The sequence below is a fragment of the Lissotriton helveticus genome, chromosome 3_1 (assembly GCF_964261635.1).
Source record: "Lissotriton helveticus chromosome 3_1, aLisHel1.1, whole genome shotgun sequence".
Classification (NCBI taxonomy): Eukaryota; Metazoa; Chordata; class Amphibia; order Caudata; family Salamandridae; genus Lissotriton; species Lissotriton helveticus.
Window position 1 is genome coordinate 1,753,103,151 of NC_136061.1, and position 21,883 is coordinate 1,753,125,033.

The 21,883-nt window shown below is 48.1% G+C and overlaps 1 protein-coding gene across 1 annotated transcript in view; it reads left to right on the forward strand.

Annotated features, from left to right (window-relative positions):
* LOC144823757 (ras-related protein Rab-39B-like) overlaps positions 1–21,453 on the forward strand; it is a 37,716-nt gene extending 16,263 nt beyond the window's left edge. The window contains exon 2 of the mRNA XM_078682562.1: positions 19,278–21,453. Within this exon, the coding sequence (XP_078538688.1) occupies positions 19,278–19,716 (439 nt within the window). The 3' untranslated portion in view covers positions 19,717–21,453. The remainder of the gene's footprint in view (positions 1–19,277) is intronic.
* The last annotated feature ends 430 nt before the right edge of the window (positions 21,454–21,883 follow it).

Here is a 21,883-nt window from a genome sequence, read left to right on the forward strand (position 1 = left end):
CCGGCCTTGTTGGATCTCCCTTTCCTTTTTTGCCTCGAATGGCCGAACGAAGATCCTGTGATTGCTCCGCCGGATCGGCTTCCCTCATATTGTCGTCGGAACTGTGCCTGCATTGCCTGAGGTGGTTGCCGTCCTTTCCTGCTCATCCGGGTCGCAATCGATATGACTTGTGTGGATTGCCGATTGGACTCCCTGTTATTCACCTCCTGTTCCACATGATCTGGTTCCTTGTGCGTTGGACGACTACAGCTTGGGATAAACAAGGACAGGGTTGAGATGAACTTGCCTCGTGGACTGTTATCTTGCGGTATGGTCGGATGATCCGTTTGTAACTGTATGACTATGTTCGATTCTCCTTCATGTTCCTGGAGTTTATCCTTGTGCTTATTATCTTCCTGTGGGCTCTGAGTATTTTCGGACGGGAGGGTGGGAGCTGATGGGGTTTTGATTATATGGCTCCTCTCCCGTTGTTCTTTCCCTGTTTTCCCTTCTTCTTTTTGTCTTTTGGTTCTTTCTTACTTTTATCTCTTCTATATTTCGGGTTCTGATTAGGGCGACAGGCACGCTGCCGGGGGGTAGGCCATAGCCTTCTGCAGGGGTGCAGGGTGGGATGTGCGGGGTGGGGGGGGGTCTGTCATGTTGTGTTTTCCCCTCATTCTTTTTTGGTTCTATGGCTCTTATGTATCCCCTTTTTCGAGACGCGGTGTCGGCATGTGGCCCCCTGGGGTGTTTTTGCTAGCATGGGCCTTCTGGTATTCCTGCCGTCACGGTTTACTACGCATTCATTCCTCCTGTTACCACTGGTTCCATGTGCTGGTCTATTCTTGAGTGCTTCGTTAGCCGTGGGGCGCGTGCAGTGATGCTGCGTTCTTACTTCTCCCCCCTTTTTTCCTATGTCCTTTCCCCCCCTTTTTTTCCCCTCTCCCCCCTTTTTTCTTTCCTCCCCTGGGTTGTTGTGGCAGAGGGCTCTTTGTTTTGCAAGCCTAATTTTTGTTTTGTGTATTATTGTGTGTTTTCGTAGTGGTGGGAAGGCGCGGGGCAGCGGTTGCAATTGCCTATTACTGTGGGACTCACGTTCTGCCTTTGCCAAAATGTACCTGTTCTTTTTAAATTTTCCTGTGTTCGATACTTCTGCTTGTTCGCGGCCCACCACGGCCCTTTGGACTTTACGGATTGCCCTTATTCTGAGACACCCTTTCTTCTATTATAAAATCAACCTTCTCTCATCCTGTACGTGGTGGTTGCTCGGTGGCTTTTTGCCTTTGCTTCTCGTATGGATTGCTGTGATGTCCTGTGGGAGCTTCTGTATTACCTGTTATGTTTCCTTTATTGTGGTGGCCGGCCCGATGGGTTGTAGGCCCGTATCTGTGAGCGCTTTCTGTACAATAAAGGTTTTTAAAAAAAATAAAATAAATAAATAAATAAAATAGTGTCTTTGAGTTGGGTTATAATTAAATCTTGTACAGAAACAAAAAAAGGAAACAATTTAGTTATGTTGTTTGGACTATTAAAATCTGTAGATATTATGTTTTGTCAGAAAGTTATTTGCAACTACATATGAAGACATCATTTTATGTTCATCGCAAAAAATGTCTTAATGAAGAATTCATTAAAAATAATTTTTGCTTTGTTTACTCAAAAAGGTGAGATGTGACTAACATGAGTGGAAAATCACATGAAAGGGGCAAATAATTATGGCGAATTAAATAAAGAATAAAGGTTTCAGAACACCTACCAAAGTTGCAGCGCTGCTTTGCATCAAATATTCAGTGAAAAACACGTGATATGCTATTTGTTTTTCTCTTCCCCTGGTGCTGGCACACTTTAGGCTGCCATGCGCCAAACCACACACCCTTGCACAATCCTGTACGGATGTGTGCATTCTATCAAGCATACGTTTTGTCCTGGATAGGTTAAGAAAACAGGCTTTTTGCTGGTGTCCCCACCCACTTTTTGCCTGCCCCCTTTTGAAGTACTAGATGCTGGTTTTTGACTCTGACAGTGCACTGAAGCCTGCTAGCCAGAACCCAGTACCAGTGCTCTCTCCCTAAAACTAATACATATGAATTGGTAACCCAAATTGGCAAAGATGTAAACCCCCACTTTTAAGTCCCTGGTTCCAGTGGTACCCAGGGCATGAGAGTTAAAGAGATCACCAGGACCTGAAGGAGAATATGTGCCCCCCTGAGTGACCCAAGTAAACTGATAACAGTAGTCCTGCCATTGCAGACTGCAGGAGCAGTGCAAACTGCTCGAACTCGACTTTGCTTTCACCATGTGTGGCAAGCTCAAAGCACTATTTTTAATTCATACCAGTCATCCCCAAAGAAAGTCCTCCTGAGCCCAAGAGGCAGGGTGCCTTATATTAAAAGTGTGAACATATAAGTGCAAGCTTACATGTCGCTATAATACCCTTTTCCATTAAAGGCTGCTATAAGTGATCAGCGGTACACAGAATGACATGGGCTGCATCCGGGCAAACTCGAGGTTGCCAGCTCCTTTATGGTACAGCCGAAATATGTCACGTTTGGTTTCAAACAATGTTCCTCATCACCCCTGACATGATTCTTGTTTCAAGGATGATGTGGCATGCGCCCAGCTGGCTACCTTAGAGGTGTCCCTCCCAGTTGCCCCAGCCTTCCCTGTGCTCTGGCTGCCAGCTTGCAGCTGTTGCCGCCAAGACCGGACTCTGACCCTCTGCCAGCAGGGGTGAACTCTCCTAGGAGTGAAAAACAAGGGCTTGGGCGAGAAGGAGGTCACACTTCCCCTCCCTGATAGGATGCCTAGTAAAGTGGCACATTAAGGCAGTGAGCTTCAAAGCTTACGCTGCCTGTGATATGCAAGCAGGCTGCCTCCCAAAGGAGGAAAAAGCCCTCCTCCTGCCCACAAGCACATTTGCACCCAGGCAGGCAGGAACATTATGTAGTCAAGAGGTGTACACCCCAGAAGGCTAGCCACACCTCTATAGTGGTCTACCTGGTCTATACAGTTAAGGAAGGTTTTAAAAGTGGTGGAATAGAGGGTTCTGGGTAGAAAAGGTGACCCACACCCGGATGTGGTCACCTCAGGGGTGGATTAGCTGCTGGGGCTAGTAGTCACTTGCACCCACACTGCTAAATCTAGGATTGAAGGGGCACCGGGGTGCCAGAACCTCAGGTTCGAGGCATGTGGGCTGCTGAATTCATATTGTAGCATAGATCGACGCCTAGTGTTGGGTCCGGATGTTTGCACCTTGTTGTCTTGGAAGAGTCTTCGAAGTATCACAAGATAGGTGACTCCTCCCCTGGACTACAGTGTGCATGGGCATCTTCTCCATCTTCAGATTGTTTTTTTCCACCATTGGATTTGGATGTACGTCGACAGCTCCAACTTCGGGACCGAAGTTTTCCAACTTTCTAAGGCCAAAACCTTCTACATTCGACTGTATTGTTTCCGCTCGGTATCCCTCGATTAGATAACACTTCAACTTCTATCCAGTCATCGACGCAGGCCGTTGGGCCTTTTCGACGCCACGTGGGCCTCCTGCTAATGGAAAGGACCCCGTTTAAAAAATGCCCAGAGTGTGGATCCAAATTTCCACACAGCGACAAGCATAGAGTATGCAACAGGTGCCTATCTCCGGAACACTGTCCAGCTTGTGCTCTGTTCCGGTCAAAGAAAACTATCTGGAACAGAAGAGCTGCTCGACAAGAAATGCAGCAGCAGGCACCAGAACCGGAAAACATTGTCGACGACGAACATGAACTCCCAGAGGCGCAGGGCTCCGAAGATCTGGAAATAGTCACCGTAGAGGACCAATCGGACTCCGATGACCAGATCACACTGTGGCAAACCGTGAGTACCAAAGCCCCTACTCCGCCTCCACCTCCACACAAGGCTCCGGTCAAAGCATCGCCTAAAAGCCTTAGCCGTGACCGAAACACTGCTTCAGAAGCCCCGCCTTCCGGCTCAGCTCCGAAGACCACACACAAGCCTTCCGGTACCCCGGGAACGAGCAAAACAGTTTCCAAAGTGGCCAAAGACACTCAACTCAAAAAAGTCGTCGACTATAAAAAGGCCGTCGACCCAAAAACGCCCGTCGACGCCAAGAAGGTCGTCCATCCGAACAAGACAATCGACCCGAAAAAGGTCGCAGATCTGGAAAAGGGCATCGACCCCAAGAAGGTCGTCGATCCGAAGACTGCTGTCGACCCAAAGAAGGCGGGCAACCCGAAGAAGGCCGTCGAGCCGAAGAAGGCCGTCAACCCGAAGAAGGCCTTTGAGCCAAAGAAGGCCTTCGAGCCAAAGAAGGCCTTCGAGCCAAAGAAGGCCTTCAAGCCAAAGAAGGCCTTCAAGCCAAAGAAGGCCGTCGAGCCGAAGAAGGCCGCCGAGCCAAAGAAGGCCGCCGAGCCAAAGAAGGCCGCCGAGCCAAAGAAGGTCGTCGAGCCAAAAAAAGCCGCGAGCCATAAAAGGCCGTCGAGCCAAAGAAGGCTGCCCATCATACAAAAGACGTCCGACCCGAAAACAAAGAATAAAAACAAGTAGGCGACCGACCCAAAATCCTCTGCGCCGAAGCCACGGACAGTAGAGGAAGAGCTTTTCCATCCATATGCAGTGTACCCAGAACAACAAAGACTGTATATAGACCCTGATACAGGACATATAACAGTCTACAATAAAAACAAAAGAAAGCCTGGACACTGAAGCCCCTTTTCCTGTTCCTCCTAAGAAAAAGGACTTTGGCACATCCCCTTCAAGACCTTTTACACCTCCTCCTTTCACTCCTAACATGCCTTATGTTCCCTATTCTCCTCCACCTGTAGATTATGATGAGGAAGAAGACATGGGTGTAGATTCTCAGGATGATTTTATAGAACCGGACAATCAAGGAAACCCGGATAACACATGGAGTGACCATAATGATCCTGATGACACAGATTATACACAACCCATACCCGATCCCTCTCCATACTCCACAAAGCCATCTCCTACTGACGACACTGTCACTTTTAACCAACTAGTGGACATAGTAGCTCAGTATCATGGCGTACACATGCACACTGACCTTATAGAGGAGGACTTTCTTTTTAACACCGTCCCAACATCAGAGAAGAGTGTACGGGTATTACCTATGCTAAAAGGAGTACAAAAGCACGCACCAGGCATCTTTAAAGACCCAGCCAGAGCGCTTGTCCTCAATCCAAGAATTGAGAAAAAATATAAACCTGCCCCTACAGACCCCGCTTATATCAGATCTCAGCTACCACTAGACTCCCTAGTTGTATCTAATGCTAGGAAGAGAGCTAATTCACAAACAACAGGTGATGCCCCCGACTCCTGACAAGGAATCAAAGATTTTAGAAGCATCTTATTTGGACCTGCGGTTGATACAATCTTAGAAATCTTAGAAAAGATGAAAAAAGATACTGACGGGGGCGTGGCTAGCAGCCGGCGGGGATGGTCGCTGAATAGAGCGGCTCCCGACCCTCGCCTGCATATCCGCCGAATTAATCCGCTTTTATGACCAGGACACCCCTCAAATTCAGGGGGGCCCCGTGCTGCATCCCAGTGCCTGCTGTGAGACCGGAGCCGACCCGGCTCCTACTGCTGAGACGACGAAGAAGCCCTTCTGAATGTGTGTCCCACGCCGTGTATCAAGAGGTGGGGGACACCAGACCACTGCATCAGCGCGGCCCTTGGCGCCATTGGGGGCCCGCTATAGATCGAGGCACAGCTTTATTGATACCTTCACTCGCGCTACCACGCTGCTTGAGTGACGTCCCAAACTCACACGTCGGAAACGGTGCGGCCTGCTGGGGAGCTCACTTCATCTCGGGCCTTGTTCGTGATCCCGTCCTCCTGGGAAGCTGCAAAGGCCTCGTGCTGCCTTTTGTTGCGCTAGATCCGCCCTTGCCTGCCGAGGTGGTCTTGAACCCCTGATATACCACCCTGCACACCGTAGTGCGTCCTGCCCCTTGCTTCTGCCCGCCTGCTGCCTTTGGTGCCTCTGTGTACCTTTGTGGCCCCTGAGGGTGCTGGTGGACGTTCACTCTTCTTGTGGTTACTGTCCCCTGGGTGCTGGAGGCCCCCGCACCGCTTCACCTCCTCCGACAGGCGTGGGCTCCCTGCTCAGATACTGGGGACTGCTTTCATCGCTACAACTTGTCACCCTCTGTGGCCCCCCATCCTCTGCCACCTCGCCATCACTGTTCCTAATGGCGTCAAATAAGGGGGCCAGGCCTCCCAACCAGAGGCAGCTCAACAAGAACTCCTGGGGCACGAAGGGCGATAATAAGACTGCGACCTCCCCTGAGATTCCGAACCTTGCATCTCCTTCGCCGGGAGCGAGGACTCCGACCCTAGAAGACGTCATGCAGGCGATAGCTGGAGTCAGATCCTCCCTGGAGACTCGGTCAACATTGAGGTGACACTGCTAAGGGCGGACCTGCGTAAAATAGACTCCACAGTCAAAGATGTTGAAGTTAAAACTGCGGCCTTTAGACACCTCTACCCTCCAGCAACAAGTAGCCCAACCCCAGCAACAACAAAGACAGATGAGCGACCTCCTGGACGACTATGAAGGGAGGGCGCGACGAAACAATATTCGCATTTTGGGTGTTCCGGAGCGAATGGCGGCGCCGGCCACGGACCTGTTTGTAGAGATCTAATCACGCAAGATCTCCGGCCGAAGCAACTCTCGGGCTACTTCTCCATCGAACGGGCGCATAGAGTCCCAGCGGGAAGCCTAAACCGGGGGCCCCTCCCCGACCCATCATCGCAAGGGTCTTCAACTTCCGAGACCGTGATGCCATTCTCCAAACTGCCCGGACGGGCCCGCCTCTCCTCCTAGAAAATGCTCGTATTACGCTCTTCCCAGACTTCACCATGAAGGTTCAGGCCAGGCGACGTAGTTTTCTGGAGGTTAAGAAAGCCCTACGAGATAAACACATCAAATACTCCATGCTCTTCCCAGCGAAATTGCGCGTAGAAATGGACGGAAAGGCGTGGTTCTTCTTCTCACCGGATGAAGTGTGGGACTGGATGGAGGGATGGCGCCGGGTTGGGAGATCTCCGACGAACCGTGACGCCTGTGATGACCATGATGATCACAACCGTAACGATCAGATGCCGGGAAGTCAGGAACTCTTTACTGGTGTCAATGCTACTGGAGACTGATGCCCCTCGCTACGAGATGTCTGGTCTGCTTAAGACTCGCCCGCTGTTCCACGGACCTGGTCTTTGTTTTCTGGGAACTGTTTGCTGAAACGGCACTGACCGTTGGGCCTCCGCGCCCTGATCGCTCCTCATTTCGGAGAGTGCCTCCTCCGGCCCTGTGCCGGGACATGCTGACTTCCTAACAGGTACTCTTTTTTACCATGTGAATATTGCACTGGGAACTGTTTATATTTTGTATATTCATGGAAGTTAATCATTTCACTGCTTGTGTCAGGCGGGTGGTGGCATCGGCTCACCGGATACCCCCGACATGGTTGGGGGGTCGACAGGCACTCTGCCTAGTTGGGGTGTGGATAGTTTAAAGTCCGCGGGCAGGGAAGCTGGGAGGGGGGTGGGAACGGGTGGTGGGGAGGATTGGGTTTGTTTCGTTGTTATTGTATTATCATTTGCATTGTTTTTTTTGTTTTTCTGCTGAGTCCTCTTTTGTCACATTGGTCTTGACTCTCGGCCCATTGTGGGTTACGTGCTGACTGGCTATTCACCCCAGAAATTGCCTGGTCCCCTAATGCTTTGCTGGCTTTTTATTCCAGTGTGTTGCTCTGATTTGCCGCCCTGGCGATTCCGCCAGCCTCGCCTTCACCTCTCCTTCCAGATGGTCCATTTAGTCCATAACTATGACACATTCCCGCTCTAGAACCCTCACAATCCTGTCCTGGAATGTAAATGGGCTAGGGCACAAAGTTAAAAGAGGTGTGGTTCCCCAATATCTTCGACGCCACTCCCCCGATATCGTACTGTTGCAGGAAACACACCTAGTGGGTAACACTTGTCGGGCTCTTCAACGGGGTGGCTATACGTTACTGGTCCACGCAGGTTTCACTTCTGGCTCCCGCGGTACTGGGATCCTGATTAAGAAGAGCCTCGCACTTACTTACTCCAAGACATGGGCTGACCCCCTGGGCCGCTTTGCGCTTGTCGAGGCTGCTTGGGAGGGCCGTCCGTTGAACTTACTCTCCGTATATATTCCACCGACGCTAGTCCAAGACTCCCTTAGGGAGCTGGGCACACGTCTGTTGGGCCTCCCTGTTGGTACACTTCTGATTAGCGGGGATTTTAACAACACAATGTGTGATGACTTAGATCGCAGTCCTAAGCGCAGCTCTTATCGGTCGCGCTCAGATCTCTCCGATTTCACGCACGCCATGGGGCTGGTAGACATATGGCGCCACTGTTACCCGACTACATCGTATTTTACACACTATTCAAATACACACAAAAGCATGTCCCGCATTGATTACTTATTCTGTCCTATCACTGATCTCGGCTTCTTCGTCCGACTGCAGGGTCTTCCACGGGGCATATCCGATCACTCACCTCTCCTTGTAGATCTGACCTATCACCGCCCATACACCGAGGTCCTATTGTTATTAGCCCCTGGCTCATGCAGATCCCTGATATTAAAGACGGCCTTCTTGAACGCACCGAATTTTATTTCACTGAAAATGTCGGCTCAGTTGACTCGGCAGTGACACTTTGGGAGGCATATCTGGCGGTTGTGAAGGGCGAGGCGTTAACACTAAAAACGGGCTATTTACGTAAACATAATGAACAGATCCTCCAGGCGGAGTCTGACCTTCTCCACCTTGAAACAGCACATAACACTGCCCCCACCGACGGCACTGCTACCCGCCTCCGTACTCAGCAATTGGCTTATAAAGCGCTGACTCAGGAAAAAGCACAGGCCCGCTTGCTCCACACACGCCACCGTGTTTATGAGTTCGGGGATACTGCGGGTAAAATGCTTGCGTGGTTGGAGCGACGAGACCAGAGTTCCAGATAGGTGTCCTCCATCCTTAGGCCGGACGGAGTTGCTGTGGTAGACCCACAAGATATTGCAGAAGCCTTTGCCGATCACTTGGAGTGCGTATACACCGCTGGTCCCTGCTATACGCCTGAAGAATCTAGACAACTCTTGGCGGAGATGCGTCTTCCTGTCATATCTGACGCTGATCGGGCGACCCTTGACGCTGAGATCACGGTGGAGGAACTCACTACGGCACTATTCGCCGTCAACTTTGGCAAAGCTATGGGCCCAGACGGGGTCCCTGTCAAATTCCTTAAGGGCATGGCCAGAGAAATTATCCCTCATCTGCGAAATATGTTTATACAAAGCCGTGACGACGGTATACTCCCGTTTGCCCAGCGACTGGCTTCCATTACGGTAATACTCAAGCCAGCTAAACCACCCACTGACTGTGGTTCTTATCGGCCGATCTCCCTGATCAGTGCGGAGGCGAAGGTCCTGGCTAAGCTGCTGGCTAACCGTCTTCTCCTCGTGCTTCCCTCCCTCATACATGATGATCAATCCGGTTTCCTTCCGGGTCGCAATACGGCATTGAACCTACCGAGGGTCAACAATGTCATGAGTCGTCAATCCATTATCCAGCAACATGCGGCCATTTTATCCCTTGACGCTACAATGGCGTTTGACTCGATCGAATGGCCTTACCTCTTCGAGGTTCTGGCCCGCTTTGGCTTTGGGCCCTAATTTATCAGCTGGGTGTGGCTCCTGTATACGGACCTCTTCGCTCAAGTCAGGGTCAACGACCACACATCTCACCGATTTCGACTCCATAGGGGTACCAGAGAGGGCTGCCCCCTTTCCCCGTTGCTCTTCACCCTTACCCTTGAGCCCCTCGCTCACTGGGTCCACACAGATGTCTCTATCAGAGGTCTCCAGTGGAATGACGATGTAACGGACAAAATCTCCCTCCACGACGATGACATCCTGATTTATGTATCCTCCCCCCGATCTTCCATTAACAGTTTGTTCCATGTCCTCACTAACTTTGGGAAATATTCGGGCTATTCGATCAATTGGTCTAAATCTACACTATATATGTTGCATGGCCCCCCTCTCCGGTTGCCCCGAGGATTTTCCATCACGATAGCCACGGACGGCTTCCAGTACCTCGGTATTTATATTACGCCTGACTCGACAGTCTTTCATGATCATAATTTATTAGGCCCCTTGCGCAGACTCCGCAGCGACGTTGCCCACTGGTGCTCCCTCCCGCTCTCCCTTCCAGGCAGGGCGGCGCTTTTCAAAATGTTGGCTCTTCCGCGCTTTCTCTATGCCCTGCAGAATTGTCCTTTCTTGATCCCTGACTCCTATTTTCGTACGGTAGGAAGTGAACTCCGCCTCCTATTGTGGGACGGTGGTGCCGCTCAGATTGCCTTGTGTAAACTTTTTCAAGGCTGGTACGACGGAGGCATTGCCCTACCCAACCTCCGCCTCTATTATTGGGCGTCGCAGTTGGTAGCTGTTAACCATTGGATACATGGCTCACCCCTCAATCCGGCCTTCCTTCTGATAGATGCCAAACGGGCGGGAGGGGTACCTGGGGGCCCTCTACAGTAAACCCGCTAAACATAGATACGTTGGTCCCATGGCTCACACAGTTACACTATGGCACAGAGCCAACAAGAGTTTGGGATGGGCAGACACGCTCTCTAAAGCTACCCCCTTGTGGTCGTCGCAGCGCCTAGGCTCCCTTTGCTTCTCCCAGGGATTCGACAAACGGGACATGATAGGGATCTCTGAGGTAGGGGACCTTGTCCAGAAGGGAGCCATCCTGTCCTTTAGTACTCTCCAGACTAAATACTCCCTCGCATCCACAGAATTTTTCCGATATCTACAAATTTCGCATGCCATCCAGACCACCATCCCTGACCTCTCCTCCATTCCTCCTATCTCCCCCTTAGAAGACAGACTATTATCTGAGCCACTCCCTGAGAAAGCTATCTCATACACTTATCGTAAACTGTGTAATAATCTCCCCAACTCATTCCAGTTGTTGCGGACCAAATGGGAAGCAGACCTGGGCCCGTTAGACGAGGAAGAGTGGCGCTCAGCCCTCATGTCCCCTAGGCAATCGGCTATCTGCCACAGGTTCCGACTGATTCAGCTAAAGATATTACATAGGGCATACATGTCCGCTCCTACTTTGGCGAAAATTGGACGACGCCCTGACCCGTTGTGCCTGCGAGGCTGCAATTTACCTGGCATCTTCTTTCATATACTGTGGGATTGCCAGAGGGTGCAGCAGTTTTGGGGTGGCGTTCTCAGCAAAATGTGTGACTCCTTGGGTAAGCCGCTCTCACCACTGCCTAAGCCCTGTGTCCTGGATGTATGGGGGGCCAATGACCTCAACAATCAAGAACTGCAATGGGCAGCGCTGGAATTTCTGCTGGCTAAGCGCTCCATTGCAATGAAATGGGCTCCCAAGACAGACCGCTGGTGGTGGGCTGGGTGGCCGAGATGGACCGAAGGCATGATTGCTAAAAAGACAGTATACAAGGTGCGTGGTTGCCCTGGGGTGTGGGACAAGAAGTGGGGCCATTGGAATGCTTACAGGGGTGAACTTTATGACTCTCCAACTGCTGCATTAGCTATGTCACGTAATAGACCTATGGGCCGGCTCCTGCGCTAATATGTGATACGTCTGAATTATGATATTGATTCCTATATGATGCTCTAATTGTGACTATTATTTGACTCTGCTTTTTCTTTAATCATATGTTCATTTTATATAATTATCACTGGTTTAAAAAACAAGAAAATGCCAAACAGTTGATTTCACTCTATTACAACTGTCTACTTGGTCATAGCAATACGCCTAGAGATGTGATCGCCGCCGAGCCCCCGGGATGTCGGCACACAGGCCGTGTAATATTTTATTTTCCTTGTGACTACTGCACGCTGCCGGCCTCAGGGTTGTAGGCAATACCCAGCTGTGTATGCTGTACCTATTGCAATAAAACTGTTTTATAAAAAAAAAAGTTACTGACACCGCTAAGTCCATGGGTGCACTTCAATTTCAACAATCTAGGAGCTCTTTTTGTCGCCCCTCCTTTCGAGGCTGAGGCAGAGGCAACACATGCCAAACTTCTTCATCATTCAAGAGCACTACACAAGACACCTTTAATAGAGGCTCCAATAGAGGAGGTTTTAGAGGGAACAATAACAAAGGCAGAGGACGTGGTAATAATAACACCCGAGCCTCCACCGCCACCAAACTGTAACTTTTTCACACTCCCTCCAGACCACTTAACACCTGTCGGAGGCAGAATAACACAATTCCTACCAGTCTGGAACACTATCACTTCAGACAGGTGGGTGAGACAAATTATCCAGTATGGTTACTGCCTGGAACTCACTTCTACTCCACCCAACATACCATCCAAACACCGGCCAATGTCCAAAGAACACGTCATGCTGTTACAATAGGAGGTGCTATCCATGCTAGAAAAGGGTGCCATAGAGCCAGTCCCATTACAACATCAAGGGACAGGGGTATACTCCCTATACTTCCTCATTCCCAAGAAAGACGGCTCACTCAGACCAATATTAGACATCAGACCTTTGAACCAATATATACTCTCAGATCATTTCCATATGATCACTCTACAACAGGTACTCCCACTACTCCAGAAAGGCGACTTCCTTGCCACATTAGACCTCAAGGATGCATACTTTCACTTCCCCATACATCCAGCTCACAGGAGATACCTCAGGTTCACAATAGAGGGTCAGCACTATCAATTCAAGGTTCTCCCCTTCGGGGTAACTACAGCACCAAGGGTTTTTACAAAATGCCTAGAAGTAGCAGCACACCTCACAAGACAACACATCCATGTGTTGCCCTACCTTGACGATTGGCTCATAAAAGCCAACTCAAAGGCACAGCGTGCCAGCCACACCTCACAGACAATCCAGCTACTACAGTCTAGGATTTTCAATAAATTACCCAAAATCTCATCTACAACCCTCCCACCTACAGCAATATCTGGGAGCAACAATAGATACCTCTGTAGCAAAAGCATATCCAACTCCAACCAGGATAGCCAAAATACAATCTCTCACTCAAAAATTTCAGCCACAACACTCCCTACCAGCTCGAGTGTTCATGCAGCTTATAGGCATGATGGCCTCCTGCATATTCATCGTCCCTCATACTCGGCTTCAGATGCACCCCTTACAGGAATGCCTAGCACGCCAGTGGAACCAAGCTCAAGGACAACTAAAAGACCTAGTGTTGGTAGACAGTCGCACTTTCCGCTCTCTGCAGTGGTGAAACCTACAAAACATTTCCAAGGGGCGACTGTTCCAAGAGCGGGTTCCACAGGTAATACTAACAGCGGACGCATCACTGACAGGTTGGGGCGCCCATCTCCTTCAATATACAGTCCAAGGTCTCTGGACAGTCAAACAAAAGACACTACATATAAACCACTTATAATTCCTAGCAGTATTCCTAGCAATGAGAGCCTTTCAGAAATACTTACACAACAAGGCTGTGTTAATCCGGACGGACAACATGACAGCCATGTACTACATCCAGAAACTGAGAGGGACACACTCTCTAAAACTGTCTCACCTAGCACAGAGCATATGGAAGTGGGCAATTCCACAAAACATTTATCTCCTGGCAGAACACCTCCCAGGGATAGACAACCAGATAGCAGACCTACTAAGCCGACACAGTTAGTAAGTACACAAATGGGAGATTCATCCTCAAGTTCTCCAACCATTCTTCCAAAAGTGGGACATCCAGACATAGATCTGTTTGCCACAAATGAAAACTCAAAATGCCTGTCCTTCGCCGCCAGGTTCCCACACCTGTTGTCACAAGGCAATGCGATATGGATGAACTGGTCAGGCAGATTTGCGTACGCTTTTCCACCAACCCCAATGATTCCATTTAGTGGCACGGAAACTAAGACAATAGTCACTCACAATGATCTTGGTTGCTCCCACATGGGCAAGACAGCCATGGTACACAACGCTCCTAGAACTCTCAGTGGTGCCTCACCAAAGACTGCACCTCTCGCCACAACTGCTAACACAGAACCATGGAGAAATCAGGCACCCAGATCCCAATCAGATGAACCTAGCGATCTGGCTCCTGAGGTCTTAGTGTTCGGATATCTTAACTTGCCTCCAGACTGTATGAACATTATCAAGGAATCAAGGAGTCCCACTACCAGAGCATGCTACACAGCTAAATGGAAAAGATTTGTTATTTATTGTAATAATAACCAAATCAATCCGTTGGATGCCTCCATCCAAAATTTAATATGTTACCTGCTACATCTTCAAAGATGTAATCTAGCATAATCATCCATAAGGCTACACCTTGCTGCTATAGCAGCATATCTTCAAAACAGACAACATGTGTCCCTATTCAGAATCCCACCTATCAAAGCTTTTATGGAGGGACTTAAAATAATTATCCCTCCAAAGCATCCATCTTCTCCAGTCTGGAACTTAAACATAGTACTTACCAGACTCATGGGACCCCCTTCGAACCACTTCATTCATGTGAACTATAATTCTTAAGATGGAAGGTGGCATTTTTAATTGCTATTACCTCCCTCAGGCGAGTGAGTGAGCTACAGGCACTAACCATTCAGGAACCTTTCATGCAAATACACCACAATAAAGTAGTGCTTCGTACAAACTCTAAATTTATGCCAAAAGTTATATCCACTTTCCACATCAATCAGTCCATAGAATTGCCAGTTTTCTTTCAAAACCGCAATCCGTGGCTGGAAGAGCTCTTCACACACTAGACATTAAAAGAGCTCTGTTACTTTACGTTGACAGAACAAAATCATTCAGAAAGACAAAGCAACTATTTGTCGCTTTTTCACCACAACATAAGGGTAATCCCATTTCCAAAGCAGAAATAGCCAGGTGGATAGTTAAATTCATTCAAATATGCTATCAAAAGGCAAAGCTCACTTTAACAGTTCCCCCAAAAGCACATTCAACGCGTAAAATAGGGGCATCCATGGCTTTCCTAGGAAATATTTCCTTAGAAGACATATGTAGGGCAGCTACATGGTCTACAATACACACTTTCACCAAACACTACTGTGTTGACGTGCAAGCTAAGCAACAAGCTGCTGTGGGCCAGGCTGTCCTTAAAACTCTTTTTCAAACCACTGCAGCTGATACAGGTGACCACCGCTAGAGGAGAAACTGCTATACAGTCTATGCTACAATATGAATTCAGAAGCCCACATGCCTCGAACGGCAAATGCTACTTACCAGTATGCATCTGTTCTTGGCATGTAGTGTTGCTGATATTCATATACCCACCCTCCTCCCCGGTGCCTGTCACAGCTGCATGTTTATCTTCCTTACATACATGTACATGGTAATCTCTTACTTTCCTATACTCCATCTTTGCCACAATGGGGAAAAACAATATGAATATGGAGAAGATGCCCATGCGCACTGTAGTCCTGGGGATGAGTCACCTATCTCCTGATACTTCGAAGACTCTTCCAAGACAACAAGGTGCAAACATCCGGACTCAACACTAGGCGGCGATCTATGCTACAATATGAATGTCAGCAGCCCTACATGCCAAGAACAGATGCATACTGGTAAGTAGCATTTGCCTTCTGATTTGACTTGCAACAAAGGACAAAGATGAGGTCCGTGTCTGCGACAACAGGATCTGCACAAAGCACAGGCGTGATATTCTACACATGTGGTAACCTTCCTAGAACTGCACGACTGGTCCTGGACTAAAGGCCGGTTCCCCTAGACAGAGAGACCCCTTTTGAGAGCCAAAGGCAACTTCAGACTTCCCGGGACTAGTGACACTAGCACCCTGAACATCACAGGAAAAAGCAACATACTGAAAGCAAAGAATCACTGGCCATTAGGCTGTGCAGGGGAGAGCCCAAAAGTAGATGGTTTAGTTTAGTTCATTGTGGGAAATGTAGTCCTGACCTCCAGCAAGTTTCTGGCAGCTGCTGTTTTCCCTTGGCTGTCAAAATAATTTTCTGCTGAGTTTACCGCTGCCAAGGCTTGTTGGTGGCCAGTCCGGCAACCACCACCTTTACTCAACACTGCACCTCGAGGGAACACCACAAAAACTTCATCAGACATCAGCAGTGGCTTTGTTGTCGACTTTTTGCACCCATTTCCTCACCAGCATCATGTAAGCAGTAAAACCAGCTCCCCAGCGGCTCCCGTTTCAGCACCATGGACAATCAGGTCAACTCTGCACCTGGGCTTCTCAAGCAAGGTAAAATCGAAGAGACTGTCGTGGCTTGGTCCTGGGACCTTTACCCTCCTTTGGTTCCACGCAACTCGACCTGCCATTGACCGATTGACACTAATGATTTTTCCCATTGACCACAATGCGAACGTTTTGCAGTGATTTATTATTGCTTCTAAAATCCATAACTCGGGTTGTACTTTACTGATTTACTTCGTTTTGGAGTCTACATTGATATAAAAATCTGCTTAATTTTTATAAATTGGTGTTGGATTTCTTTCCAGTCGTGTCAATTACTTCTCGTCCATGTTGATACTCTGAAATACCTAACACATGTTCCTCTAGTAAAGCCTGACTGCTCTTTCCCACTCTACTAGGACTGAGCTAAGGATTTATTATTGTGACCAACTTTGGAGAGTACTGTGAGTATTGCTTAGTGAAGCCTAATCAGCATCTCTACATAATACTTCACCTTCCTACAGATGGCGATCCGTCCATTAAAAAAAGAACTATGCTTTAATTCTTTTTCCACTTATTATGTGTGCTGTAAAGTACAGTATGTAGTGTTTAGTGGCATTGTGCATCGGGGGTGGGGGGGTTAACATGGGAATGTAAGATGCTTAGAATGTTTTATAGGCAGGGTCGGGATGTGGGAACATTGGGTAAATACTGTGAAGAAGGGAGGCAATTGGAGAGGAGTGCTGCATTGCCATTGCTGGGTTTGAGCCTACGAATAAAGTAGTCAAATGCATAAAGACTTGTGGAATCTAACTTAACACAGCTCACATGCAAAGTTGGAAAAATGTGAAGAGTTAAACTTTCTACACTGTTTCGTCTATCTTTTGGGAGCATATAACTACTTTGCCTTACTTTAGACAGCTTTCTGATGCAAATTATGATTTGCGCTGGAATGTAAATGGCACAACAGTTAGCGCTTCCCGGTGCAAAGTGTTAGTGAATCTGGGCTGAAGAGTTGCATAACTGCCAACTCACACGGTGACACCTGATATTGGCTCCCATTACACTGTCTCCCGGCGAGGAGCTGATACTACACAGTGGCAGGGAAAACAAGCTGAAAACCACTGTAAATAGTGTTTTTTTGAGGCTTTGAACTGCTGACGTCCATTAAGGGGTATGAAATCACCTCAGGACATTGGTAGGAGCCTAAGCAAGCTGTTTTTATGGGGGGGGGGGCTTGGGGGCAGGCTGGGGTTCAAAAGTGCCTTGTAGGTACTTCTCGGCACGAGGACCCGCCCCTTCACGGCACCGCCCCCTCCTCACACAGTGAGATTCAAGTTGGCAGGTATGGAGTTGGGCTCACAATAATTACTTGCTAGCCGTAGCCTACCAGACAGTACAAGCTATCTGGTTGTGAAAGACCTATTGAGGGGCTCACCAGAAACTTACATTGCTTAACACTGGTTGAGCTTGCCACTCTTATTTGATTCTTATGTGATGGCTTTCCTTACCCAGCTTGTGTTTGTCCCTCCCCTGGAGCATATCCTCTTGACCACCCTGTTGACTGGTTAACTGGTGTCCTTCCATTGCTCACTTTTAGGGAACTATTTTTAGGTCTAGCATTCGAGACCTCTTGTATATAATTTAGTATATTCTTATATGTGTATGTACTTTGTGGGCGCGATAAATCAGCCCTAGGACTTATATGCTTCCGCTTAGGGACTTTCTTTTTCTGTTCAATTGCCTCTATTTAACTGTTTTGATAGAAAACGACCAGCAGAAGTCAGTAAAATACCGGAATCAGTTTAGCATTCTCTAGATTCCAGTCCATAGAAATTGTCTTCCACTCGCACCCGTACTCAATAATATTCAAATCTTGTATTTTCAGTGAAATGACCACCGAAGGCTCTGATTTTGTATTAAAAACAGAGCTTTGGACTATACCATTTCCCGCTGAAAGGCAATATTTCTCTCCATGTGCTCTCATACCTGGCATATCACGCAGTTTGGAGCTTACTTTCCCTCCATGTTAAAGAACAGTAGATGTTTCCGCACCCAGGCTAATGTGCTGCATAGCTAAATACATATAAGATCCCAAAGGCGAGACCGATTGCATTGCAAATGCTAGTTTTCTTTTTGGTTAAGCACTCTATCAGAGTACATGTGTTTTCAAGTTCTTTCCTATCACCCTCTCAAATACTCGCCCCATGCTCTGTGTTTCCTCTCTCTCATGGTTGGCTGCTCGCTCTCCCATCAACTTCTTCCCTTACATACCCCCGCGCTGTGTGTTGCTGTCTCCCTCGTGTGCTTCTACCCCAACCCTGTATTGCTGTCTTCTTTGTGTTCTCCCCCCACCCTTGTGTTACTCTCACCTCCATGCCCCGTCCACTCCTCATTGCTCTCCCCCCTTTCTGCTCCGTCCACCCGCCTTTTTGTCATCCCCGCCTCTGCTGGTTTTTTAAAATATATATTTTAAAATACATCTTTTATTGGAGGGCCAAACAGTAAACTGTGCTGGCCCGCTGCAAAAGCGCTTTCATGTACTAACAATTTTGTTTTCTTTTTATTGGCCCATCTAAGTAGTGACTGCCACCTTAGATCAGTTAATAAAAAGTAAAAGAATATGTCTCCTTTGTCATTCTGTAGGTGCGCGCACGCTTAATGGTGCATGTGCGCCTACATATTGACGAGACCGCCAACTGCCGTGTCCTCGTGCCTTTTTGGTTTCCAGTACTAAACAGCAGAGGGAAGAGGCATTGCTATTTGCCGATGCTGTTCTGCATCACCAAAAAACATTGGCAAAGTCAGTAAGCCCAAAAAGCGAACCTGTTGACTTTGCCAGTGCTTGGTTTTTATATAGAGTTTGCAACTTCCTAGTGTTTTATGTAACAGGGGTTACTGCCTAATTTGATGATTTTTGAAAGGCTATGTTGTTTCCTCTGAGATTTTAAATTTCTGACATATTTGTGCAACAGTCACATTAACCCACTAAGCTTTTAGAGTAGCTATGTTGATTTGATATAAGCCAATATCAGTTTGTACGATATGTGATGTTTCCTTCTCTTTTGTTTTTCTTTGCACCAGGTCAGTGACCCGTTCATACTACCGGAATTCCGCAGGCGGTCTGCTGATGTTTGACCTCACCAACCGGAAGTCCCTGGAGAGCATCCGGGATTGGCATCGGGAGGTCAGTGAACGAGTTCAACCATTCAGCCCCATCTTCGTCCTCGTGGGCCATAAAAGTGACCTTGTGGCCGAACGACAGGTGCGGCGCGAGGAGGCTGAAAAGATGGCCAGTTCACTGGGGCTGAAGTACCTGGAAACCTCAGCTAAGACCAACAGCAACGTGGAGGCCGCCTTCGAACTGCTGACTCGCGAGATCTACGGGGCTGTGCAAAATGGGCAGATGGTGCCCCAAGAGGACTGGGACGGGGTGAAGAGCAGGGTAGCCATAGCAACGGTCACACCAAATTCCCTATCCTTGGCACAGGAGGAAAAGAAGCAGAAGTGCCAATGCTGGTAAAAACGCAAAGAGGAACAACCTATGGTGACCCGGGGCGATTAGTACAGTGTGACTCAAAGGGAACCCCTAGCGACAGGTATCACCAAATGCTCTGAAAAAAGAAAATGGAAGTGCCAATGCTGGTGAAAACACAAGGGTGAAAACCTCCCTAAAAGCTTGTTTTGACCCTAGGGCACTGAGATGGTGCGAAGAGCAGGCCTGTTCTTGTGACAACATCCAATACCCTCTTCTGGGATTAAGGAGGAGGAATTGAAGAAAAATTTAGGTAAAAAACCATCAGCAATGGCCAACGCCCAGTAGGCAGAGCTGATGTGTACAGCGCAGCTTTGCAGCCATGTCAGCAGCGAGTAGTATGCTGAAGGAAGTTCCCAGACATTCTTAGGCTTGAGTGAGCACCCCAGGATGGCAACGATGAGATTAAGTTGGTAAATCAATATAACAGTGGATTTAGTGAGTGGCCAGTCCAAACACTGCAGTGGTACAACTGATAAGGCACTAGAAAAAAAGTAATAGATGGAGCAAGGGGGACACCACAGCATTACATGGGAGGCTTAAGGAGGCACCCCAACATTAACAAAAATGCCCTACAAAGTGCAACCAGACAAATATCATGATAGCAGGGTTGCAGTAACTAGAAGAGACGCATGGGGCACAGTAATGTAACAGGAATAGGGTTGTCTAGGCAGACAGGAACTTATGGCAGAAGAACAACATTGATGAGGATACAACATGTGCTATAGGATGCAAGGTAGGACTAGCAATAATCAATCAATCAAACAGGATTTATAAAGCGCAGATTTATAAAGCGCAGGTCATCCGCAGGGGTTTCCAGGCGCTGAATACCCCCAAAGTGAAACTCTGTTCAAAATCTACATCTTAGCTTGCGGACATGGCCAGCGAGTTAAGACTTCTCTCTGGTCCAACTGTTGAGATTGGCTAAAAGGGAGTTCTACTGGTCACTTCAAGAGCACTGTTTGCTGATCTGAGCAAACCTACAAGCCTAGAAAAGGATGGGTGGAAACTCTTCTTGGAATCAGAACAGCTACACACAGTGGACTACAATCTAGGCTAAAATTTGTTCGCGGACAGATGTACTTCCTCCTGCTTCTTGTAGTAAACTCACCGCGCAAGAACAATAAACATGAAATGGCCACATGACCTAAAAGCTTAGAGAGTTTTTCTATATTCTCATGTCCTCTTGAGGCGCTCACTATGGCTTTACGACACTTAGGTCGATAGAGATGTAGCTGTAGTCTAGGATATACTCCTGTCCGGTGCCTGTGAGTGCAGTTGGTGGGTGAATTTGAGGAGTGTTGCCTTATCCCTTCATGTGTGTGACACCATGATTCTGGCCTAAGATTTTCATTTAACAAATAAATGCATTCTGCGAGGTGCAGCCTTGGTTCACCTTCAGTTATACCAATTGGGTTGACAGACCTGAGAATAATTTGTAAAAGAAAAGTGCAGGACTGGAGACATCACGTTTAGGCTCGACTTGTATCTTCCTCTTCTTGTTTGGTATTTGGCTCTCCTTTGACTCAACTCCAGGATACATTTTGGGGAAACTGAGCATGCTACTAATACCATACTCGGTCACATGGAGCGATCAACCTTTGGCTTGTGCGCGAGAGAGTGCACGATGTGTAAATATTGTACTGAAATGCTGGGAGCAAAATTAAATATTTTCAGGTATTCTTTTCAGGCAAGTTAGCCATGTTAAAGTACTGAAATGTCACTGAAGTGGTGTTTAGTCTTCATTTTCTTTTTGATAACCAACTTTATTACTTTTGTGAGAAGCATACATAAAAGGACAGAACACCAACAACAAGTGCAGATCTCAGCGCATATACATGATGACCTTAAGGCGTTGTACATGATCTTGATAGACAAGGAAGAAGTATGATAACATTCACCACATCCCGCGAGTGCCCAAAGAGAACGTCAGTCTTCTATCACCCTCACCCATTTACCCCGTACCCTGCGATATTTCTTCGGGCCTCCCCATGCCTCGTAAAAGGGCCACTCCTGCGCCGCACACCAGTCCACCCCCCTGCGCCACCGTGTCATGGCGGGGGCATTAGAGTTCAGCCAGTTTGCCGCAATGTCTCTTAGTTACCTTCATGGCTGTATTCAAAAAAAGTTTGTCGGCTCTAGAGCCATTCAGCCC